General features: G+C 36.8%; 1 protein-coding gene across 2 annotated transcripts in view; it reads right to left on the reverse strand.

Moving 5' to 3' along the window:
* Positions 1-645: 645 nt before the first annotated feature.
* The window catches only part of LOC109059136 (plexin domain-containing protein 2-like), a 47,812-nt gene continuing 31,653 nt past the window's right edge, over positions 646-16,804 (reverse strand). The window contains exons 7-14 of one of the 2 annotated variants that reach the window (XM_042728099.1): positions 16,023-16,122; positions 13,833-13,928; positions 13,493-13,574; positions 10,201-10,261; positions 9,499-9,652; positions 7,696-7,734; positions 3,102-3,259; positions 646-2,773 (exon numbers count right to left, since the gene is read on the reverse strand). In XM_042728099.1, coding sequence (XP_042584033.1) covers positions 2,654-2,773; positions 3,102-3,259; positions 7,696-7,734; positions 9,499-9,652; positions 10,201-10,261; positions 13,493-13,574; positions 13,833-13,928; positions 16,023-16,122 — 810 coding nt within the window. In that variant the 3' untranslated portion in view covers positions 646-2,653. Of the gene's footprint in view, positions 2,774-3,101; positions 3,263-7,695; positions 7,735-9,498; positions 9,653-10,200; positions 10,262-13,492; positions 13,575-13,832; positions 13,929-16,022; positions 16,123-16,804 lie in introns of both variants that reach the window. The other variant, XM_042728098.1, reaches the window with a different exon arrangement.

Consider the following 16,804-nt stretch of genomic DNA (forward strand, 5'->3'; position numbering starts at 1 on the left):
TTATTATTATTTTTATACCATCAACAACAACAATAACAGTATTCCTAGTTATATGTACTGTGTATTTAATTTGAACTTAGTTTTTTTCTCATACCTTGGCAATAAAAATATATATTTCAATGTGCACTTTGTCAATTAACATTTACAGTAAGATTAGAAACATTGTTTTATGCATTCAAAATCTTTCTCATTAATATAAAGACAATAGTCTTACTGAAAATCATACACACTCAGGCTAAATACGCCAGAACACCGGATTATGTCATCAGAGATCACATAACGAGCAAAGTTTTACTTGTTATGAAGGCTAACCCATCCGTTATTGGACACTTTCACTCATGGAATAAAGTAAACATGGCTAATTATGAATACAGCTTTTGGTTTAACACAAGAAAGAAACTCATAAAGGTTTGGAACAACCTGGGGGTGTGTAAATCATGACAGAATTTTCATTTTTGGTTGATCTATCCCTTTAAGAATCATACTATGATTTGAGCTGCTGCACACATTCATTTGGGCCATAACATTTACTTTCACCTAACTGCTATAAATATTCATACTTCCATACCATCCATGAGCATAATATAACCTTTAATAGAGAATAGAGACATTCATTCTAAAGACCAGATGCATTAAAGGAAATTGTCAGTTTAAACAACTTTATTATTTAATCAAACTGTATAATGTAATCAAATTGACAGTAGTAACACAAGAGTACACAGATTACAGCATTGTGTATTTCACTGTCTCTCAATGTGTGGCACAACATGAAGATTATGATTGACAAAAAAATCAGTCGCTAATATGTTTGTTTCCCCAAATTTTGAGACCAGGCATCACTGCTGAACAGAAAATGAACCTTATTCAACAAACATTGTTCGAGAATATTTCACACAATAAACATCCACTTCCATCTTACATTAGTGTGCACTCATACACATTCAGAGATTCAGTGTCACACACATACATACACATTCAGGTTACATCTGCTGAAAATAATCAGGTCTTCCAGTGAAGAAAGATAATCAAAATAGAATTTAGACCTTGATTTTTGGTGAGACACCCTGTTATGATGATAAAATTGAAGACAAATGTATCTCCATTGCATGCATGCTTAAACACCTAACAGACATTAAAAAAAAAGAAAGAAAGAAACTCTCAGGACCTGTCCCAATGCATAGGTTTGCTGAAATAATCAAACAGAAAACAAAAAATATCTACCATTATCCATTTCATCTGGTTGTACAGTATTAAGGAAATGTTTTACAATTGTTATATATATATATATTTGTATATATATATTTGTGTGTGTGTGTGTGATGACAGATCTTTGGTCACAATACTCGAAATGTCTTTTCAGGAGAAAGTAATATGTGCCACAACTATTTGCATTTTATAAGGATAAATATTGTAAACCTTCGAACTCAAGATCCATTATTAGTGAACATGATGGAAAATATTACTTAGAACATACTGAATGTTTATCATATAAGGTTGTAATATGCTGTGTTACTCATTCTGTAGAATAATAAATCACATTCTTGAAGTCAAAATGAATTAATTTTTGCAGTTCGCAGTTCCACTGCTTGTAATCTATCAAACTCAGATGACCTGACAGCAATATGAGAGCTCTACTATATCACTATATCAAATATTATAAAACAAAAGAATATCTCTGTCTGATTAAGGACTGACAGCTGTCAGTTGACACCGCTTGTCTTGTCTTTACGTTAAAATCAGGATGAATCCTTGATTTCAACTATGGCATGTTACAAGGGATCATTGTGTGACATAATATTACAACAAAAACAACAACAAATCAAAACAAAGACACACACACACACACACACACACACACACAGTCTCACAAGTCTTGTAAATATGCATTAGTAACATAAGATGAGAAAAAAATTACTTGGAAAAAAAAGCAATATATGTGCGTTAAGTGGATATGTGCAAAAATGTCCTAAATATTGGAATACGGTTGATTGAAAAAAAAAGTTAAATCATACTGTTGACATATTTGTTCACAGAACATTTTCCAATTATATTCAAACAAGCAACTAAAATCATCCAACAAAGTCCAAAACGTCCATTCAAATCAAAGAGATGAAGTCATAAAGGAATAAGAAAAAAAACATAAAAACCCTACAAAACCCTTTTGAAGATATATAAAGGCCTATATAAGATTCCCAACACATAAACTGAATGAATGTGCATTTCAGAGACTGTCAAGACAAGAAAATACTCTCCAAGAGGCACATCAAATCAGAGGATCAAACAAAACTGCATTCAGTTCAATGACGATTTTGAGGGTGAAAGGTCAAAACCTCATCCTGTACAATCAACAAACAAAAGCTGTTCCCCACACCATGTCAGGAGCCGAGCAGAAGCTGCTGGGCCATTATTCATCCAGCTGATTACCAAACGTTTCCTCTGAATGAGGATTGATTTGCTTTGAGTGTTGAAAGCTAGATCCAAGCATTTGTTTCTGGATGCCTCTTCCGTTCAGTCACCACACCCTCACTGTTTCCAGTTTCAGCAGTGTTTTGGAGGGTTAGTGGAACTTTATGATTAGAGATGTGTGGATTTGTAGCTAGACATCAAGAAGGTTGCTGGGCTGTGTGTGACTCGAGAAGTCAAAGGTCGCATCTCAGCACTGCTCTGATTCAATAAAGCCTTCTTTTTCTTGACCCACAGGCTCCACCTCTGCGTATGCTGGATGACCAGAACCTCGGCGGAATTTCATCGCTGGCCATCGGCTGGGACGTCTCTGTAAATGTATGAGTTTGATATTAAGAAATGATTTTGTTTCAAAAACGCTTGTTTTAAAAGCAATACCATAAAAGTGTCTCAATCAATTTGATTCACAGAAATACTATTTGTATAAATTATTTGTTCATGACATCAGAATGGACAACCTTTTTAAGGTGCTGTTTTTTTACAACCTTTTTAGGAGTTTTAAAGCTTCAGTACCCATCCATTGTTAAAATACAGACAAGTGCAGACTTCAGAAATTCGTACCACTGATAAAGAAGTCACAATTCTGGATTTCTTTATTTGATAGACTATTTCTTTAACCTAAACTTCCACACTCTCACCTCAATGAAGAAGAGTCCCGCAGCAGAGCTCGGGTGGTGGTAGACGTAAACGGTCACCAAGACAATGGCCACCATCACGAGCAGAAGCAGGAGCATCCCAAGAATCAGTCCCATGTGCAGGGGGTGAGTGCTGTTCTCTGCTGTGCTTTTTGCTGCAGCTGCTGTAACACACATTATACTGTATTTATAGTTCTGAGCACTGATCAATTTCAGTTCACTTGCACTGTCAGAATACATCAGTCTGTCTTTGTACACACAACTGTACTGCACTGCTCGTAACAACTTCAGGAATATGAATCATGAGTGGAGACTCCTGGGTTGAATCCCTGTAGTTCTGCTTTTAAACAGAAGAGAGCACTGTTTTCACAATAATTTAGCTATTTCTGTTTTTGGGTTTCCGTGGCTTGTATCTGTCCAACAAGCAGATAGAAAGATTAATGATGGAAGAGAGACGAGGCTGTAAATCTTAATTTTGTATTGTGGACATTTCCAGCCGGCCAAGGAAGAAAGATTTACTGTGGTCTGCAGTTCTCGTGTTTTTGCACCACAGCCAGGCCCCTGTAAAAACCTAAGACTGCTGAGCAGACTCAGTGGCAGCTCTTGAGACTACCAAATCATCTCATTCTTTTTCTTACAATGACAGTTATGGATCTACAGATGTCAGTTGGATCTGCTTTTTATCAAAATGTTAAATATATGAACTTAAAATGCACTACTTTCATTTAGCAACATCTAAACGGACTAATTTTGGGTTGAAAATATTTAATAGGCTACACACGAGTCAATTAACTTTGACTCCATTAGGTTAAATGAAACTATCACAACTACATTGGACACCAATGACTTTCACTGAATGGAGGAAAAAATGCATTTTTCAACACATATTCTTTTGTGTTCCAACTCCACTTAATCTTTGATTTTATATCTCTGTGGCTTCATGATCAGTGAAAACATCCATCTCTGCACATATCTTGAAATGGTGTCACTGATTTTCTTTTCTGCCAGATTTCTTTACACTACATTATTTTATTTAATTACAGCCCCCAGGTGGCTCACATACAGCTCCTTACGGAACAATTATATTAGCACCTCATTCTGTAACAGTACTGCTGTTTTTCTCTGCAGATGTGTACAAATTACCACAACCACAGAGTGGCAGTATTTCTTATCTGCATATTGCAGTAATGGGCAGTGTACATTGAATCTAAAAAACAACAACTATTATACAGGTGCTGGTCATATAATTAGAATATCATCAAAAAGTTGATTTATTTCACTAATTCCATTCAAAAAGTTAAACTTATATATTATATTCCTTCATTACACACAGACTGATATATTACAAATGTTAATTTCTTGTAAGTTTGATGATTATAACTGACAATAAGGAAAATCCCAAATTCAGTATCTCAGAAAATTATAATATTACTTAAGACCAATACAAAGAAAGGATTTTTAGAAATCTTGGCCAACTGAAAAGTATGAAGATGAAAAGTATGAGCATGTACAGCACTCAATACTTAGTTGGGGCTCCTTTTGCCTGAATTACTGCAGCAATGCGGCATGGCATGGAGTCGATCAGTCTGTGGCACTGCTCAGGTGTTATGAGAGCCCAGGTTGCTCTGATAGTGGCCTTCAACTCTTCTGCATTCTTGGGTCTGGCATATCGCATCTTCCTCTTCACAATACCCCATAGATTTTAAGGTCAGGCGAGTTTGCTGGCCAATTAAGAACAGGGATACCATGGTCCTTAAACCAAGTACTGGAAGCTTTGGCACTTTGTGCTGGGGCCAAGCCCTGTTGGAAAATTTAATCTGCATCTCCATGAAGTTGGTCAGCAGCAGGAAGCATGAAGTGCTCTAAAACTTCCTGGTATATGGCTGCGTTGACCTTGGACCTCAGAAAACACAGTGGACCAACACCAGCAGATGACATGGCAACCCAAACCATCACTGACTGTGGAAACTTTACACTGGACCTCAAGCAACGTGGCACTCAGCAGCAGTCCAGTCCTTTTTGTCTTTAGCCCAGGCGAGACGCTTCTGACGCTGTCTGTTGTTCAAGAGTGGCTTGACACAAGGAATGCGACAGCTGAAACCCATGTCTTGCATACGTCTGTGCGTAGTGGTTCTTGAAGCACTGACTCCAGCTGCAGCCCACTCTTTGTGAATCTCCCCCACATTTTTAAATGGACTTTGTTTCACAATCCTCTCCAGGGTGCGGTTATCCCTATTGCTTGTACACTTTTTTTCTACCACATCTTTTCCTTCCCTTCGCCTCTCTATTAATGTGCTTGGACACAGAGCTCTGTGAACAGCCAGCCTCTTTTGCAGTGACCTTTTGTGTCTTGCCCTCCTTGTTCAAGGTGTCAATGGTCGTCTTTTGGACAACTGTCAAGTCAGCAGTCTTCGCCATGATTGTGTAGCCTACAGAACTAGACTGAGAGACCATTTAAAGGCCTTTGCAGGTGTTTTGAGTTAATTAGCTGATTAGAGTGTGGCACCAGGTGTCTTCAATATTGAACCTTTTCAAAATATTCTAATTTTCTGAGATACTGAATTTGGGATTTTCCTTAGTTGTCATTTATAATCATCAAAAGTAAAAGAAATAAACAAATGAAATATATCAGTCTGTGAGTAATGAATGAATATAATATACAAGTTTCACTTTTTGAATGGAATTGGTGAAATAAATCAACTTTTTGATGATATTCTAATTATATGACCAGCACCTGTATTTCTATGCCTATGAAAAAGACTGTACAACAACAAACAGACATAATTCTACGATATAAGTATAAAATATTTCTTAAGAGCAGGTAATCATGTTTTAATTTTAAAGTCCAGAGTAAAATGTTACTGCTATAATGCTGAATAACTATAATGTTTTGTCAAAATGTTTGCTAATTTCTGTCAAGAAAATCTGAAAAAAATGAATTACTGTAAAAGTAAAAATCCATTTTTTCTATCAAAAAAAGGCAAATGAAATGTGTATTATACAGTTCTTTAGCCAAAAGGCACCAAAATGATTGACAGACATTACAGGGCAGAACTAATCATGAGGCAGGGTTTCTGTTGTTAGTCATTACAGCCAAAAGTGCCCATGACCACTTAAGCATGGGAAGTAATTTATTTTCAATAAGAGGGAGACTGAAGCTTGGCAGCCAAAGACAGCCTGGCTTGATGACTGTCATACTGAAACAAAATACAGAAAACTGTGAGCAGACAGTGTGCTGTGAAACAACACTTCTGGGTTCCACAAATGTTTCGTTACTTACCAGCTATCACAATTTACCTGATGCCTTTAAATACCTTTCTACATTTTCAGTGGAATTGAATAATACTGTGACATTTTCGTTTGGTACCAGTAAAACTAATGGTGACATTTTGTTGAAATCAGTCATTAATCAAATGCACTCGTTACATTTGGCAGCACTAGTTAAATTAGAAGTTGGCTGCACCAGTTAAATTGGCACAGAGCCCAAGTTACCTTCAAAAAAAAAAATCAAAACACATTTTTTGGGTTTAGCATGAAGGTGCATGTTTTTTTAATTCTGTAACAGACTGCAGTCTGGCTATTGTAGATTATAGAGGGAACATTATGTCTGGTGTGCTGGAGAAAACATGATGTCATAACAGACTGAAATATGTACACAGACAGACAGCTGCCAACCGATCCAACAGACATGTCCTCAATCAAATAAAAAAATCATATTTCTTTCTTTATTGTATCAAAATGGCCTTGCAAAAGCAGGCTTGTTTAATATTTCTGACAGGGTGTAAACTCAGTACAGATGGTTCATTTGATGTGAAAACCAGGAAAGCTTAGCACTTAGCATTTGCCACCAGAAACAAATACAGGCAGATGGCCATCTTTTGAAAACAAAAATGTTTTTATTCTGTGTTTGTATCATTAGGGTGGTTTAGATTTTTACTTTGAATAGGTTTTCCTTTTAATTAATATAATTCTGTATTATATATTCATCTTAGATAGTCCATTGCTAATACACCTGCATCTCTTTAATTAGTTATTATTATCATATTATTCTGCTTAAGGTTATATAGCACTTTCTTCTTGCTACATGTTTCCACTGGCTGCATGTGCTGTTTTCTGCTTTACTGATGAAATGTTCAAGCCCTGACTGCCGTTTCCGACTGGTAAAGAAATACTGAGCTTGCTCCAAATCAAAAACACATGACCTGGATCTTACTAACAGAATTCTGGGAATTCAGAGAAGGGAAGACAAAAAGAGAGTGAGGGAAAGAGAGAATATATACTGTATAAAGAGAGAAAGAGAGAGACTGTGTGTGATAAGCAGAGAGAGTGGAAGAAGAGAAGAAAAAGGCATGATACAAAAATCTGCTGTTGGACAGGAAATGGACTGGCACAAAACAATGCTGCCTGGAAAAGATATTTAGTCAAAAATGTTGTACTTGCTGCCACATATATACACACATAACCAGACAAGTTACAAGTATGACCCTATTTGGGCATAAGCAGGAAAAATAACTGTTATTTATCAGAAAAGTGAGGTCAGAGTGATGCCTGATAGTTCACAGAAACATTTTGCATGGCAGCAATGCTAAGATCTTACCTCCATTGTCTTTGAGATGCAGTGCAATCTTGGTGTCATCTATAAAAATAGATGAGAAAAGAAATAGAAGGAGGGAGAGAAAAAGAGAGCAAATATTAAAGCTCAATTTTACATGTTGACGTCATACACTATGAAAAACTCCCACATCTCATCAACAGCTGTAAATAGGTCACACATGTGTGTGATGAGCACATCAAGGAGATTAGAAAATATGTCTGTGATTGGAGAGCAAGTTTTTGTAATGAATTATTAATGAGCAATCCACTCCAAGATTCCTGAATATGCTTTCTAGTGAGCTAAAGAGCTCCTGTCTGAGAGAGACAGGTCAACATCTGCTGCAGGCAATTCTTCTGAGAACTGAAACGGAAATGAATGAAGTGGCACAATAACAGCTGATGCTGCTGTAGTATCCACTGTAGCCAGTAGGGTTATAACAAGATATCAAATTTCTCATTTACAGCATGTAACATGCTTTCATTCACACACCTGATTTGCTGCTATACGTTAGATCAGGCTTAGAGATGAAGAGAAGAATGTGAAAGTTTGTATTTCGAGATGACTGTAATAATATATTAAAGTGTTCAAATAAAATGTGCTTTGTGGTTATTTTATCTAAGTCAAACCCCACTGAATCAACTTGGACACATAAAGTTATGCCAACAAAATTACAGGTTTCCAATTTTATAGTGCACAGCAGAATTGCAGTTTTCTAGTAAATGTACTTTAAATGTACATAAATGTCTTGATTGTTCGACCTGTCAGCATTTTAATTCTGTTGTCATAATAACATAAGTTAATGAAACAACCAATCAGTAATGAATGAGGGATGAAGGAAGGAGAGTGTAAACAAGAGATACATGCCTTTTCAATTACCTCATAAATCATTGCCTTATTTAGCATTCTGAGAAACTGTTAATCATGAACAGATTGTTTCATGCAGTTAATCACTTTAAGTGGACTCCTGGCAACCCTGAGACTAACATACTTTTTGTAGCCAGATCCTTTCCTGCCTGTAAAAACAAAGAGTGGTGGTGCCACTGACTTACATGAAGTCAGCAAGTATTCACAGCTAGCCAGCCTTTCGTTTTAAAACATGACAGAAACAAATACTAACATCATCGTCTAGAAAAGACGGAAACATTTCTCAAAAGGACACAAGTGTTACACTGACAGCAGAACTCCTGCAATAATAAGCAGGTAAGAATTAGACTACTTCTTCATATCGACTTGTGAGCTAGACTAATATGTAGGAAGACAATGAAATAAGAAGTTGAATTTCTTGTTCTGAAATCTGGGTAAAACTACCGCTCCTCTAGATTTGAAATATTTATGAGTGCATTCATAATTCACAGACGACATTTATAATTTATGCCGAGTTGTTTACTGTCTGATAATGTGTTTGTGCAAGTCACAAAGAAAAACAGAGCAAAGCACACAACATGAGGTCGAAGTTAAACAATAGTTTAGTGATATGTGGTGTATTTTACTGTGTATTTACTGTAAGTGTTAGTGATGAGCATGATTATCTCTTGAACCCCTTGAGCTACATTCTGAATGTTCTTTAATACAGAACGTTTCTTCTCCAGAAATTGATTTTCCCCAGACTCATAAAGCACAAATAAGCCTTTCTTTTTCCGTGTCTATTGATTTATGTAGAATCCATTTGTGCCCTCTTAACATTGTCCTGCTGCATTCTTACCAGGAGCAGTCACTTGTAGCTAATGGTTTAGATCAATGACCCGTTGGTTTCCTGTCCTCAAAGGATTGTAACATCAGTTTGTGTTCATTCTGGTATGACAGTACCTTCTGTTGGTATGCTGGTGGGCATGTGTGATGGAGCTTGGGTGGATTGAGCCTCAGTAGTTCCTCGGTTTCTTGTGGTCTTCTTAGCAACTGGTGTAGTGGTCAGCAGATTGAGATCGGTAGTACTGATGATGTCACAGGCGTTATCCTTAGTCTGTGAATGAAAGACGGGTGAAGAGATATGAGATCTGAGATATGCTGGATATGTTGGCATACATTTTGGTACTGTAACATTAAATATGGCAATATTTAATTATCTAAAAACCATAGGGCTGTCATATTGAATTAGTGCAGTTAATAAAAATAAAATAATATGCTAAACACAGATTTCACCGCCCTTTGCTCAAATTCCAAAAGGGCAATAACAGCCAAAGGTGCCAGTCTGTACATACAGTAAAGTAAACCAACATCAAAACCAAAAACATCTTGTGCAAATAAAGAAAGAAAGAAAGAAAGAAAGAAAGAAAGAAAGAAAGAAAGAAAGAAAGAAAGAAAGCGTTGACAGTCAAAAACTTAAAATACATCATCATACATGTTACTAATTACTAATGGCCTTGTACAAGGTGGAAAGAAAACAAGAAAAAGGAAGAGAGAGAGAGTATAGCATATCCTTTTTTCTCTGGAAACTGCAGATGAGTTTGTCTATCATGTAGGCACAGAGATTTAGGATTTACTGTACACAAAACACATCCACACACACACCTCATCTGGGCAACTGTTATCTACCCAGTCCTGCCGATGGCGATCAAATCCACTGGAACATCTGTCAATGAAAATTATAGCAGTCATTAGTATTTTAAAGACAGCCAATAAACACACAAACATGATCTCCATCTTTTATAGATGGCTGACCAGTGCAGAAAATCCTTTAAAACCTTTTACTCTTCTGAGAAACACTGTGTGTTCCAAAAAAAAAAAAAAAAGTCTTATGGGTTTAAGACAACAAAAAGGGCGAGTAAATCATGAAATGAATTTTCATTTATGAGTCTTCCAAGAAATTTCCATTAAGAATGCTCTGTTCACTGTGGTCCAGAACAGGAAATTCAAAACGGTGAAATATACAGAGGACTGTCTACAGCAGTATATCACTAATAGATGCTGGCTTATAGAGTCAGGACTAGGCAGTACAGCTAGTATTTCTTTTCCTCCTCCCCGCCTTCATTTTTTCTTGCACGCAGAATGGAGCACAATAGCCTCGCCTGCTTGGCATTCCTGATGTCTGCTGAGATACAGTCTCCCTTACTCCATATCCTTCTGCAACTCCCCATTCTCCATTCATCTTTTCATGATATATTATCTCTTTTCAGTTTACTACAATTCACCATACACACATCTCCCTCTGTGTTTCTCTCTGATATTTTGGGGTCAGACGAGAAGACACACATTTGCTGCCCAGTCCCTTCAAGGGAGGTAAACAAACCAGTTGTTTTTATGTGTATGTGTGTTTTTGTGAGATTTTTATTTCACTTGTCACAGCCCGTTACATTTAAACAAAAATCAAAAGGATGCTATTCCTTTTTGTAGTTGAAAAACAAATCATTTTATACAAGATTTGATATTAATGGACAAAACTATTAAATAAACAAGGGAGAAATACTTTCATTTATGCAATAAGGTAATATAAACCGACGTCTACGGAAATTGTGTGTCTTAGATCTTTCTTTTGTTTCTTTTTTTTCTTGTAATAGCGTGTGTGAGCACCAGCATTAGCAAACACAAGACACTGCTCTATACACACGATGTGCTCTTGGGAAAGAAGCACCTTGACCAGTGGTGGCAGGGGGCACTATAGTGTGTGTCAGACTGTCTAAATGAAAGATTTCATGATCCACGGACAGGAAGAGCTCTGCTAAGAGCAGCTACTGACTGAAACTCTCTCTCTCTCTCTCTCTCTCTCTCTCTCACACACACACACACACACACACACACACACACCAGCCTCTATAGGCCAAAGATTTGCCACAGAATACAGCCGCTGGCATTGTGAGGCATTTCATTTCTACTTCACAATTTTGTTGCTCTTTTGTAGTAGCAGCAGTTTTGTAATAGTTTATTTTTTCTTTTTTACCTTCACGTTTTCATTTAGCTACACTTTTATTTGTATTTGTAGTATACTTAGTATAAAATAAATGTATTTTAAATACATTTAAGTATATTTATTTTCCACTAGGGTAGATTAAATGCCATGACGTGAAAATAATTATCCAAAAATGTATCAGTGAACCCCTACTAGGAAGAAAGTAAAATTGCCCAAAGTGCAAAACATACAAACTAGATTTCAAATGATTTAATTATTCAGTGAACAAATTTGATTTTGTGTAATTTACTTTTGTAGCTTTGTCATGGTCATTATCTCTTTCTTTCATTTTCTCTGCCAAGCAGTTACCCCAAGCACTGATGAATCATACAAGGAAGACAAGTAAAACTGAACTATATGTCTGTAGATCTGAGGTTGCCTATGGCGGCGGTCACATTCTTCGTCAGCACTTCTCCAACCTTTCATAATCTCATTTACATGTTAATGGCTGCAAATGCAGTCAGCTCAAATTTATTCTGATCCATATAATCTGACCTTCAGGGTGAAAGAATGCTTTTCCAAATATGCAAATCTAGGTTGTTGATGCACATAATCATTACTAATAAACTCATATGTTAAAGTAATTTCATTACTTCAGAGTAATGACATATGAAGGATATAAGTATTACGGTCTTCAGTTCAGTTAGAGCTTGTTTTTGTGTGTGTCAACTGCATCAGATTAGACTTCGTCTGCTCTCTCTAAAGACAAGGGCTAAACTGTTGATAAATTGCATTGGGAGGAGCAGACTGTCAGTTATTAGCTTAAGTCAACTGAGTTACCTGCATTTACTGTTTCATTAGTCTGCTCTTTTACTCTCTCCCTCTCTCACACACAAACACACAGCCTTAATCAAGCCAGAAAAAAATGGCTTTAATTACTGCAGCAATTTCTAACTCTACATTGTCTCCATAACCTCCAGCCAAACAAAAATGGTTATGCATATTGATGAAGTCTGAACATGAGTCCCTTGTCTACCAGGAGACGATTCCATACTTAGTGTTCTGATTTAATTATACAATTCTGCAGGTTTTCTAGAGTGGATGGAAAAACCAAGGTCCCACTGACATTGAAAGATATGCTTGTGCTATGCATCATTATTTTGGGTACGTAATGATTTATAAAATTACAAACTGCACTGAAAAATGCTACAGCTCAATAAACATGTGCAGCACATATGCAATTGATAAAGGGGAAAAGTTAAACTCCTCTAACACAAGCGAACTGGCCTTTTTCTCTCTCTGCCAGTCATAAACTAAATCTCACAATAAACACCAACTGGGATTTTATATTCCTGTGTATGCATGCGTGTGGGTGTGCATGTATGTGCTCGAGAATGAGAGTGAGGGATTGAAAGAGTAGACAGATGGAAGGATTGCCAGGAAAATAAAGCAGAAGGAGGTCGGGTGTCTTGGTCTCGTCTGTTCTTTGGTATGTGAACTACAGAGAAAAGCCGTCTGGGTTTGAGAGGTGAGGGTCCGGGCATGAATCAGCAGGAATGTGACTTTATTTTCCCTCTTTCTCACTTTCTCTGAAAAAAGCGGTCTTGGTTTAAAAGATTCTCTGCAACATTTAGAGCACTATTACTTAGAAAAATGTAATGCAAGTCAATGCAAGAGACATTTCGTTAATGGTTTTACACATGATGTTTACAATTCGTTTCAATCTTTAGGCCATCTTTATATACAAAGGCAATCTTGTAACATTGTGACTGCTGAATTAGAAGTGGTGAATTATCTCCACATCTTGTGAATGTCTGTGTTGAGAGTGCTTGTGTTTCAGCAACTGCTGACAGAACTTGTAAAATGTAAATTACTCCCCTCGTTCATTGCACCACCTCAAGGCAAGCGGTCTGAGAACAGTAAAATGACATTAGAATAGGGAAAGAGAGACGGATGAAGAGAGGTTTGTTTTCTCACCTATTGAGCCGGTGACACCAGCTGCAGTTGAAGTTAATCTGTGATTCTATGCAAGAAGTGCAGCTTGTGAATTGAAGACATGCTGCGGAAAAGAAAAAAAGACATACAAAATGCATCGGCACAGAATCAATCATGAATACAGCAAAAGGCTAATAGAACAATGAACTGGATTTCCATTTAATTTGTTATAAAAAAATCTAATATAAAATCTGACATTGCAGATAAAGAGGTACAACAAAATAAGCCTCTATTAGGTACATCACATAATTTTTCTATAGTTCTATTACCAAGAACATAATGTTTGTGGGTGCATGTATATTGTGTGTGTCCATTGGCTTACTGGGTAGTGGCATCATTTCTACAGCTGTACCGCTTGTAATTTTGGTCTTTAGCAGCTCTACTCTGTGATACTCATATATAGTCTTCCTCCGCACATCTAGAGCCAAACAAACACACATTACATTCACCATTTGAAGCATTTGGGTAGTTGAAACTTCTGTAGCACAAGCAAATAGAAAGAGAGTAACAGCATTTGTCTTCTCATGTACGTCACCTCTTAATTGCCATTTTGAATACATTTACAGTACATTTAACTTGTTTAATTCACCTTATTTTTTAATTGTTTGGGCATTTTTTAACTTGAATGTTAAAGGCTTCTGTCATAATCTGCTTCCAGTTATTTTAGTGTAATGTTTATTTATTTATTTAACCTGGAAAATGTGTCAACATTAATTGTAACTGGAACATGAATTTATACTAGATTAAAAAAAAAGTGTGGAGTTTGCTTCAGAACACCACTGCATGATACTGCCACAAGTATTTCATATTGTATTATTGTCATTTACAGACAAATGCTGATTCAACATGTTTAGTCTGTGAAAACATGCACTGACCAATGGCAACAGAAACCGATGGAGTAACACACTTATCAGACAAAACCCGACAAACATGTCAGTTACAGTTAGTTAGCTTCTGTTGGTGCAGTGTGAATTGGCCTTAAGTGAACTGTGCATTGGTTATGCAGTACTCATACTCCCTACGAATCCCTTGAAGACAGAGAGACTTTTCATAATTTAAACATATTGGTTGATCAACCTACATCTGAGAGTACTTCAGTATATAATAGTCTTTGAGTTAAAGTTAAGCCCCCCATCATCGACACACCCTGGATCAAATGCATGTACACGCATGCATGGATATAACTGCACATACAGATGCATCTAGTAATACATCATCTACGTGACTGGTAGCTGAATTACCTAAATGCAATGAAATGGAAAATTGAATTAGAATGAAGAGAGGATGGGTACTGTAGCAGGATTTCTATGTGTATGTGTGCGTGTAGGTTTGATTAAACTAACTATAAAGAAAGTGTTTTGAAAATCTCTCTGCAAATTTAGTGAAACATGTAAAAAACCCAAAATTTTCAGTGGTTCTTGATATGTAAAAGGCTCACAAATCAAGTTTATTGATGTCTAAAGGTTTGTGTAAAGAGTTAGGGTTACCTCTGTATAAAAACACTGGCCTTTTAATAGAATGAAACCAATGAGTGTGTGTTTGTGGGTGCGTATATGGCTTTTCATGTTTCGCCTCTCTGGATGAATGTTTAAAGCAGGGGAAAATCTGTCTGATAAAACGAATGTGTATGTGTACAGCTGAGGAAGTAACTGTCTGACCTTGCTGAAACCTACATCATTGGAGTATTAATACATAAAAGAGCTACTAAACTTTAAGACAGGAAATTGTAGCTTGTTCGGTACAGGCTGTTTTTCTCTTCCTGTGGGTAATTACATTTCTTGCCCATGGGGTGTCACAAAACTCCTTCGTAGCATGCTGATAATGCCTGGAGATACGCATGTGTGTGCTTATGCATCTTAAACAGTGTCACCTGATGAGTCTCCAGACACTAATTAGTGAAAGAGAGGCGAGACCCACGCAGGCTATTACCGCTCTTAAATCACTCCATCTCATTCCCCACTCTCTCCTTCCCCTCAGAGCTGTCTCTCTCTTTTTCATATTGTAACAGACAGACAGACAGAATGATGCAAATCCTGCCCTTTCACAGCAGACAGTCCCAAACAAACACAGACTCACATACACTCGGAGAGAATAAGCTGTCATGGAAAATCATGAGCCTCCATTCATGATGTCCTGACAGCAAACATATCCTCTCCTCCTGTTCTCTCCCACACTCACTCGCTGCCCAACTCCAGACATATTTATCTGCTAAATTTGTTTCTCCAGCGCAGCCGGGTTTGGTCCTGCTGGGCTCACTGTTACTACGACATCAAAGGCTTTTCCTTGCTTGGCACACCAGACAACAAACAGACAGCTTGAGAAGGGAGGAGGATGGAGCTTTGAGATCATCCCTGAAGTAATCGACTGTCAGAACAAACATTCTCAAACATACTTTCTGATGGGCGGAATAGCACCTGTCAAATTTAGTCATCAACTGTAATCTCCAAAAACACACACACTTGGAATACAGAATGCAGATGGTTTACTGGAGTTACGTGTCACGTTGACTCACTGGGGATCTGCTGAATCTTATGGACCACCACAAAGGCATCAGACAGTCCAACCTTCACCGGATGATTGACAGAGCTGATCTTTGCAATCTGCACCGGGACCTGAAATGAAAGCACATACTAGTTAATTCATCCATCATCGACCTGAGGAGGTGAAGTTAGATGGCTAGTTAGACAGCTAGAAGGAAAGCGACAAAGCAAAAAAGGAAGACAAGAAAGCAAGCAAGCAAGAAAGAAAGAAATAAAAAAGAAATGGAGTGAGCAGAGACATGGGGAGAGGGAGAAGCCTAATTCATTTAGGAAGTTTGTGGGCTGAATATGCTTTGCAATAATCAAATAAATCTAAACAGCATTTAAAAGAATGTCTTCTGGCTAGAGGGTTACAATATTTCTTTTAATATTTTTATCTACAGCGCTACATATTTTATTCTGCATAACACTAAATAGTGTGTGTGTGTAATGTATATATATTTATATATATATATATTTATATATATATATATATATATATATATAGAGAGAGAGAGAGAGAGAGAGAGAGAGAGAGAGAGAATATATATATTATAAATTTAGATATGTATATAATAAATACAGAACAATAAATTATATTTAAATAATATATGTATATAATATGAAACAGAGTACATAAAAATATATATAAAAAGGTTAAATATAGTTGATTTATTTGATGATTAAAATGGATTTCATGCATTTCAAGCATGTCACATTTGACTGCACATGATTTGCGAGGTTTGTGGGCTGAATATGTTTTGCAATAATCAAC

The sequence above is a fragment of the Cyprinus carpio genome, chromosome B7, assembly GCF_018340385.1.
Source record: "Cyprinus carpio isolate SPL01 chromosome B7, ASM1834038v1, whole genome shotgun sequence".
Taxonomy (NCBI): Eukaryota; Metazoa; Chordata; class Actinopteri; order Cypriniformes; family Cyprinidae; genus Cyprinus; species Cyprinus carpio.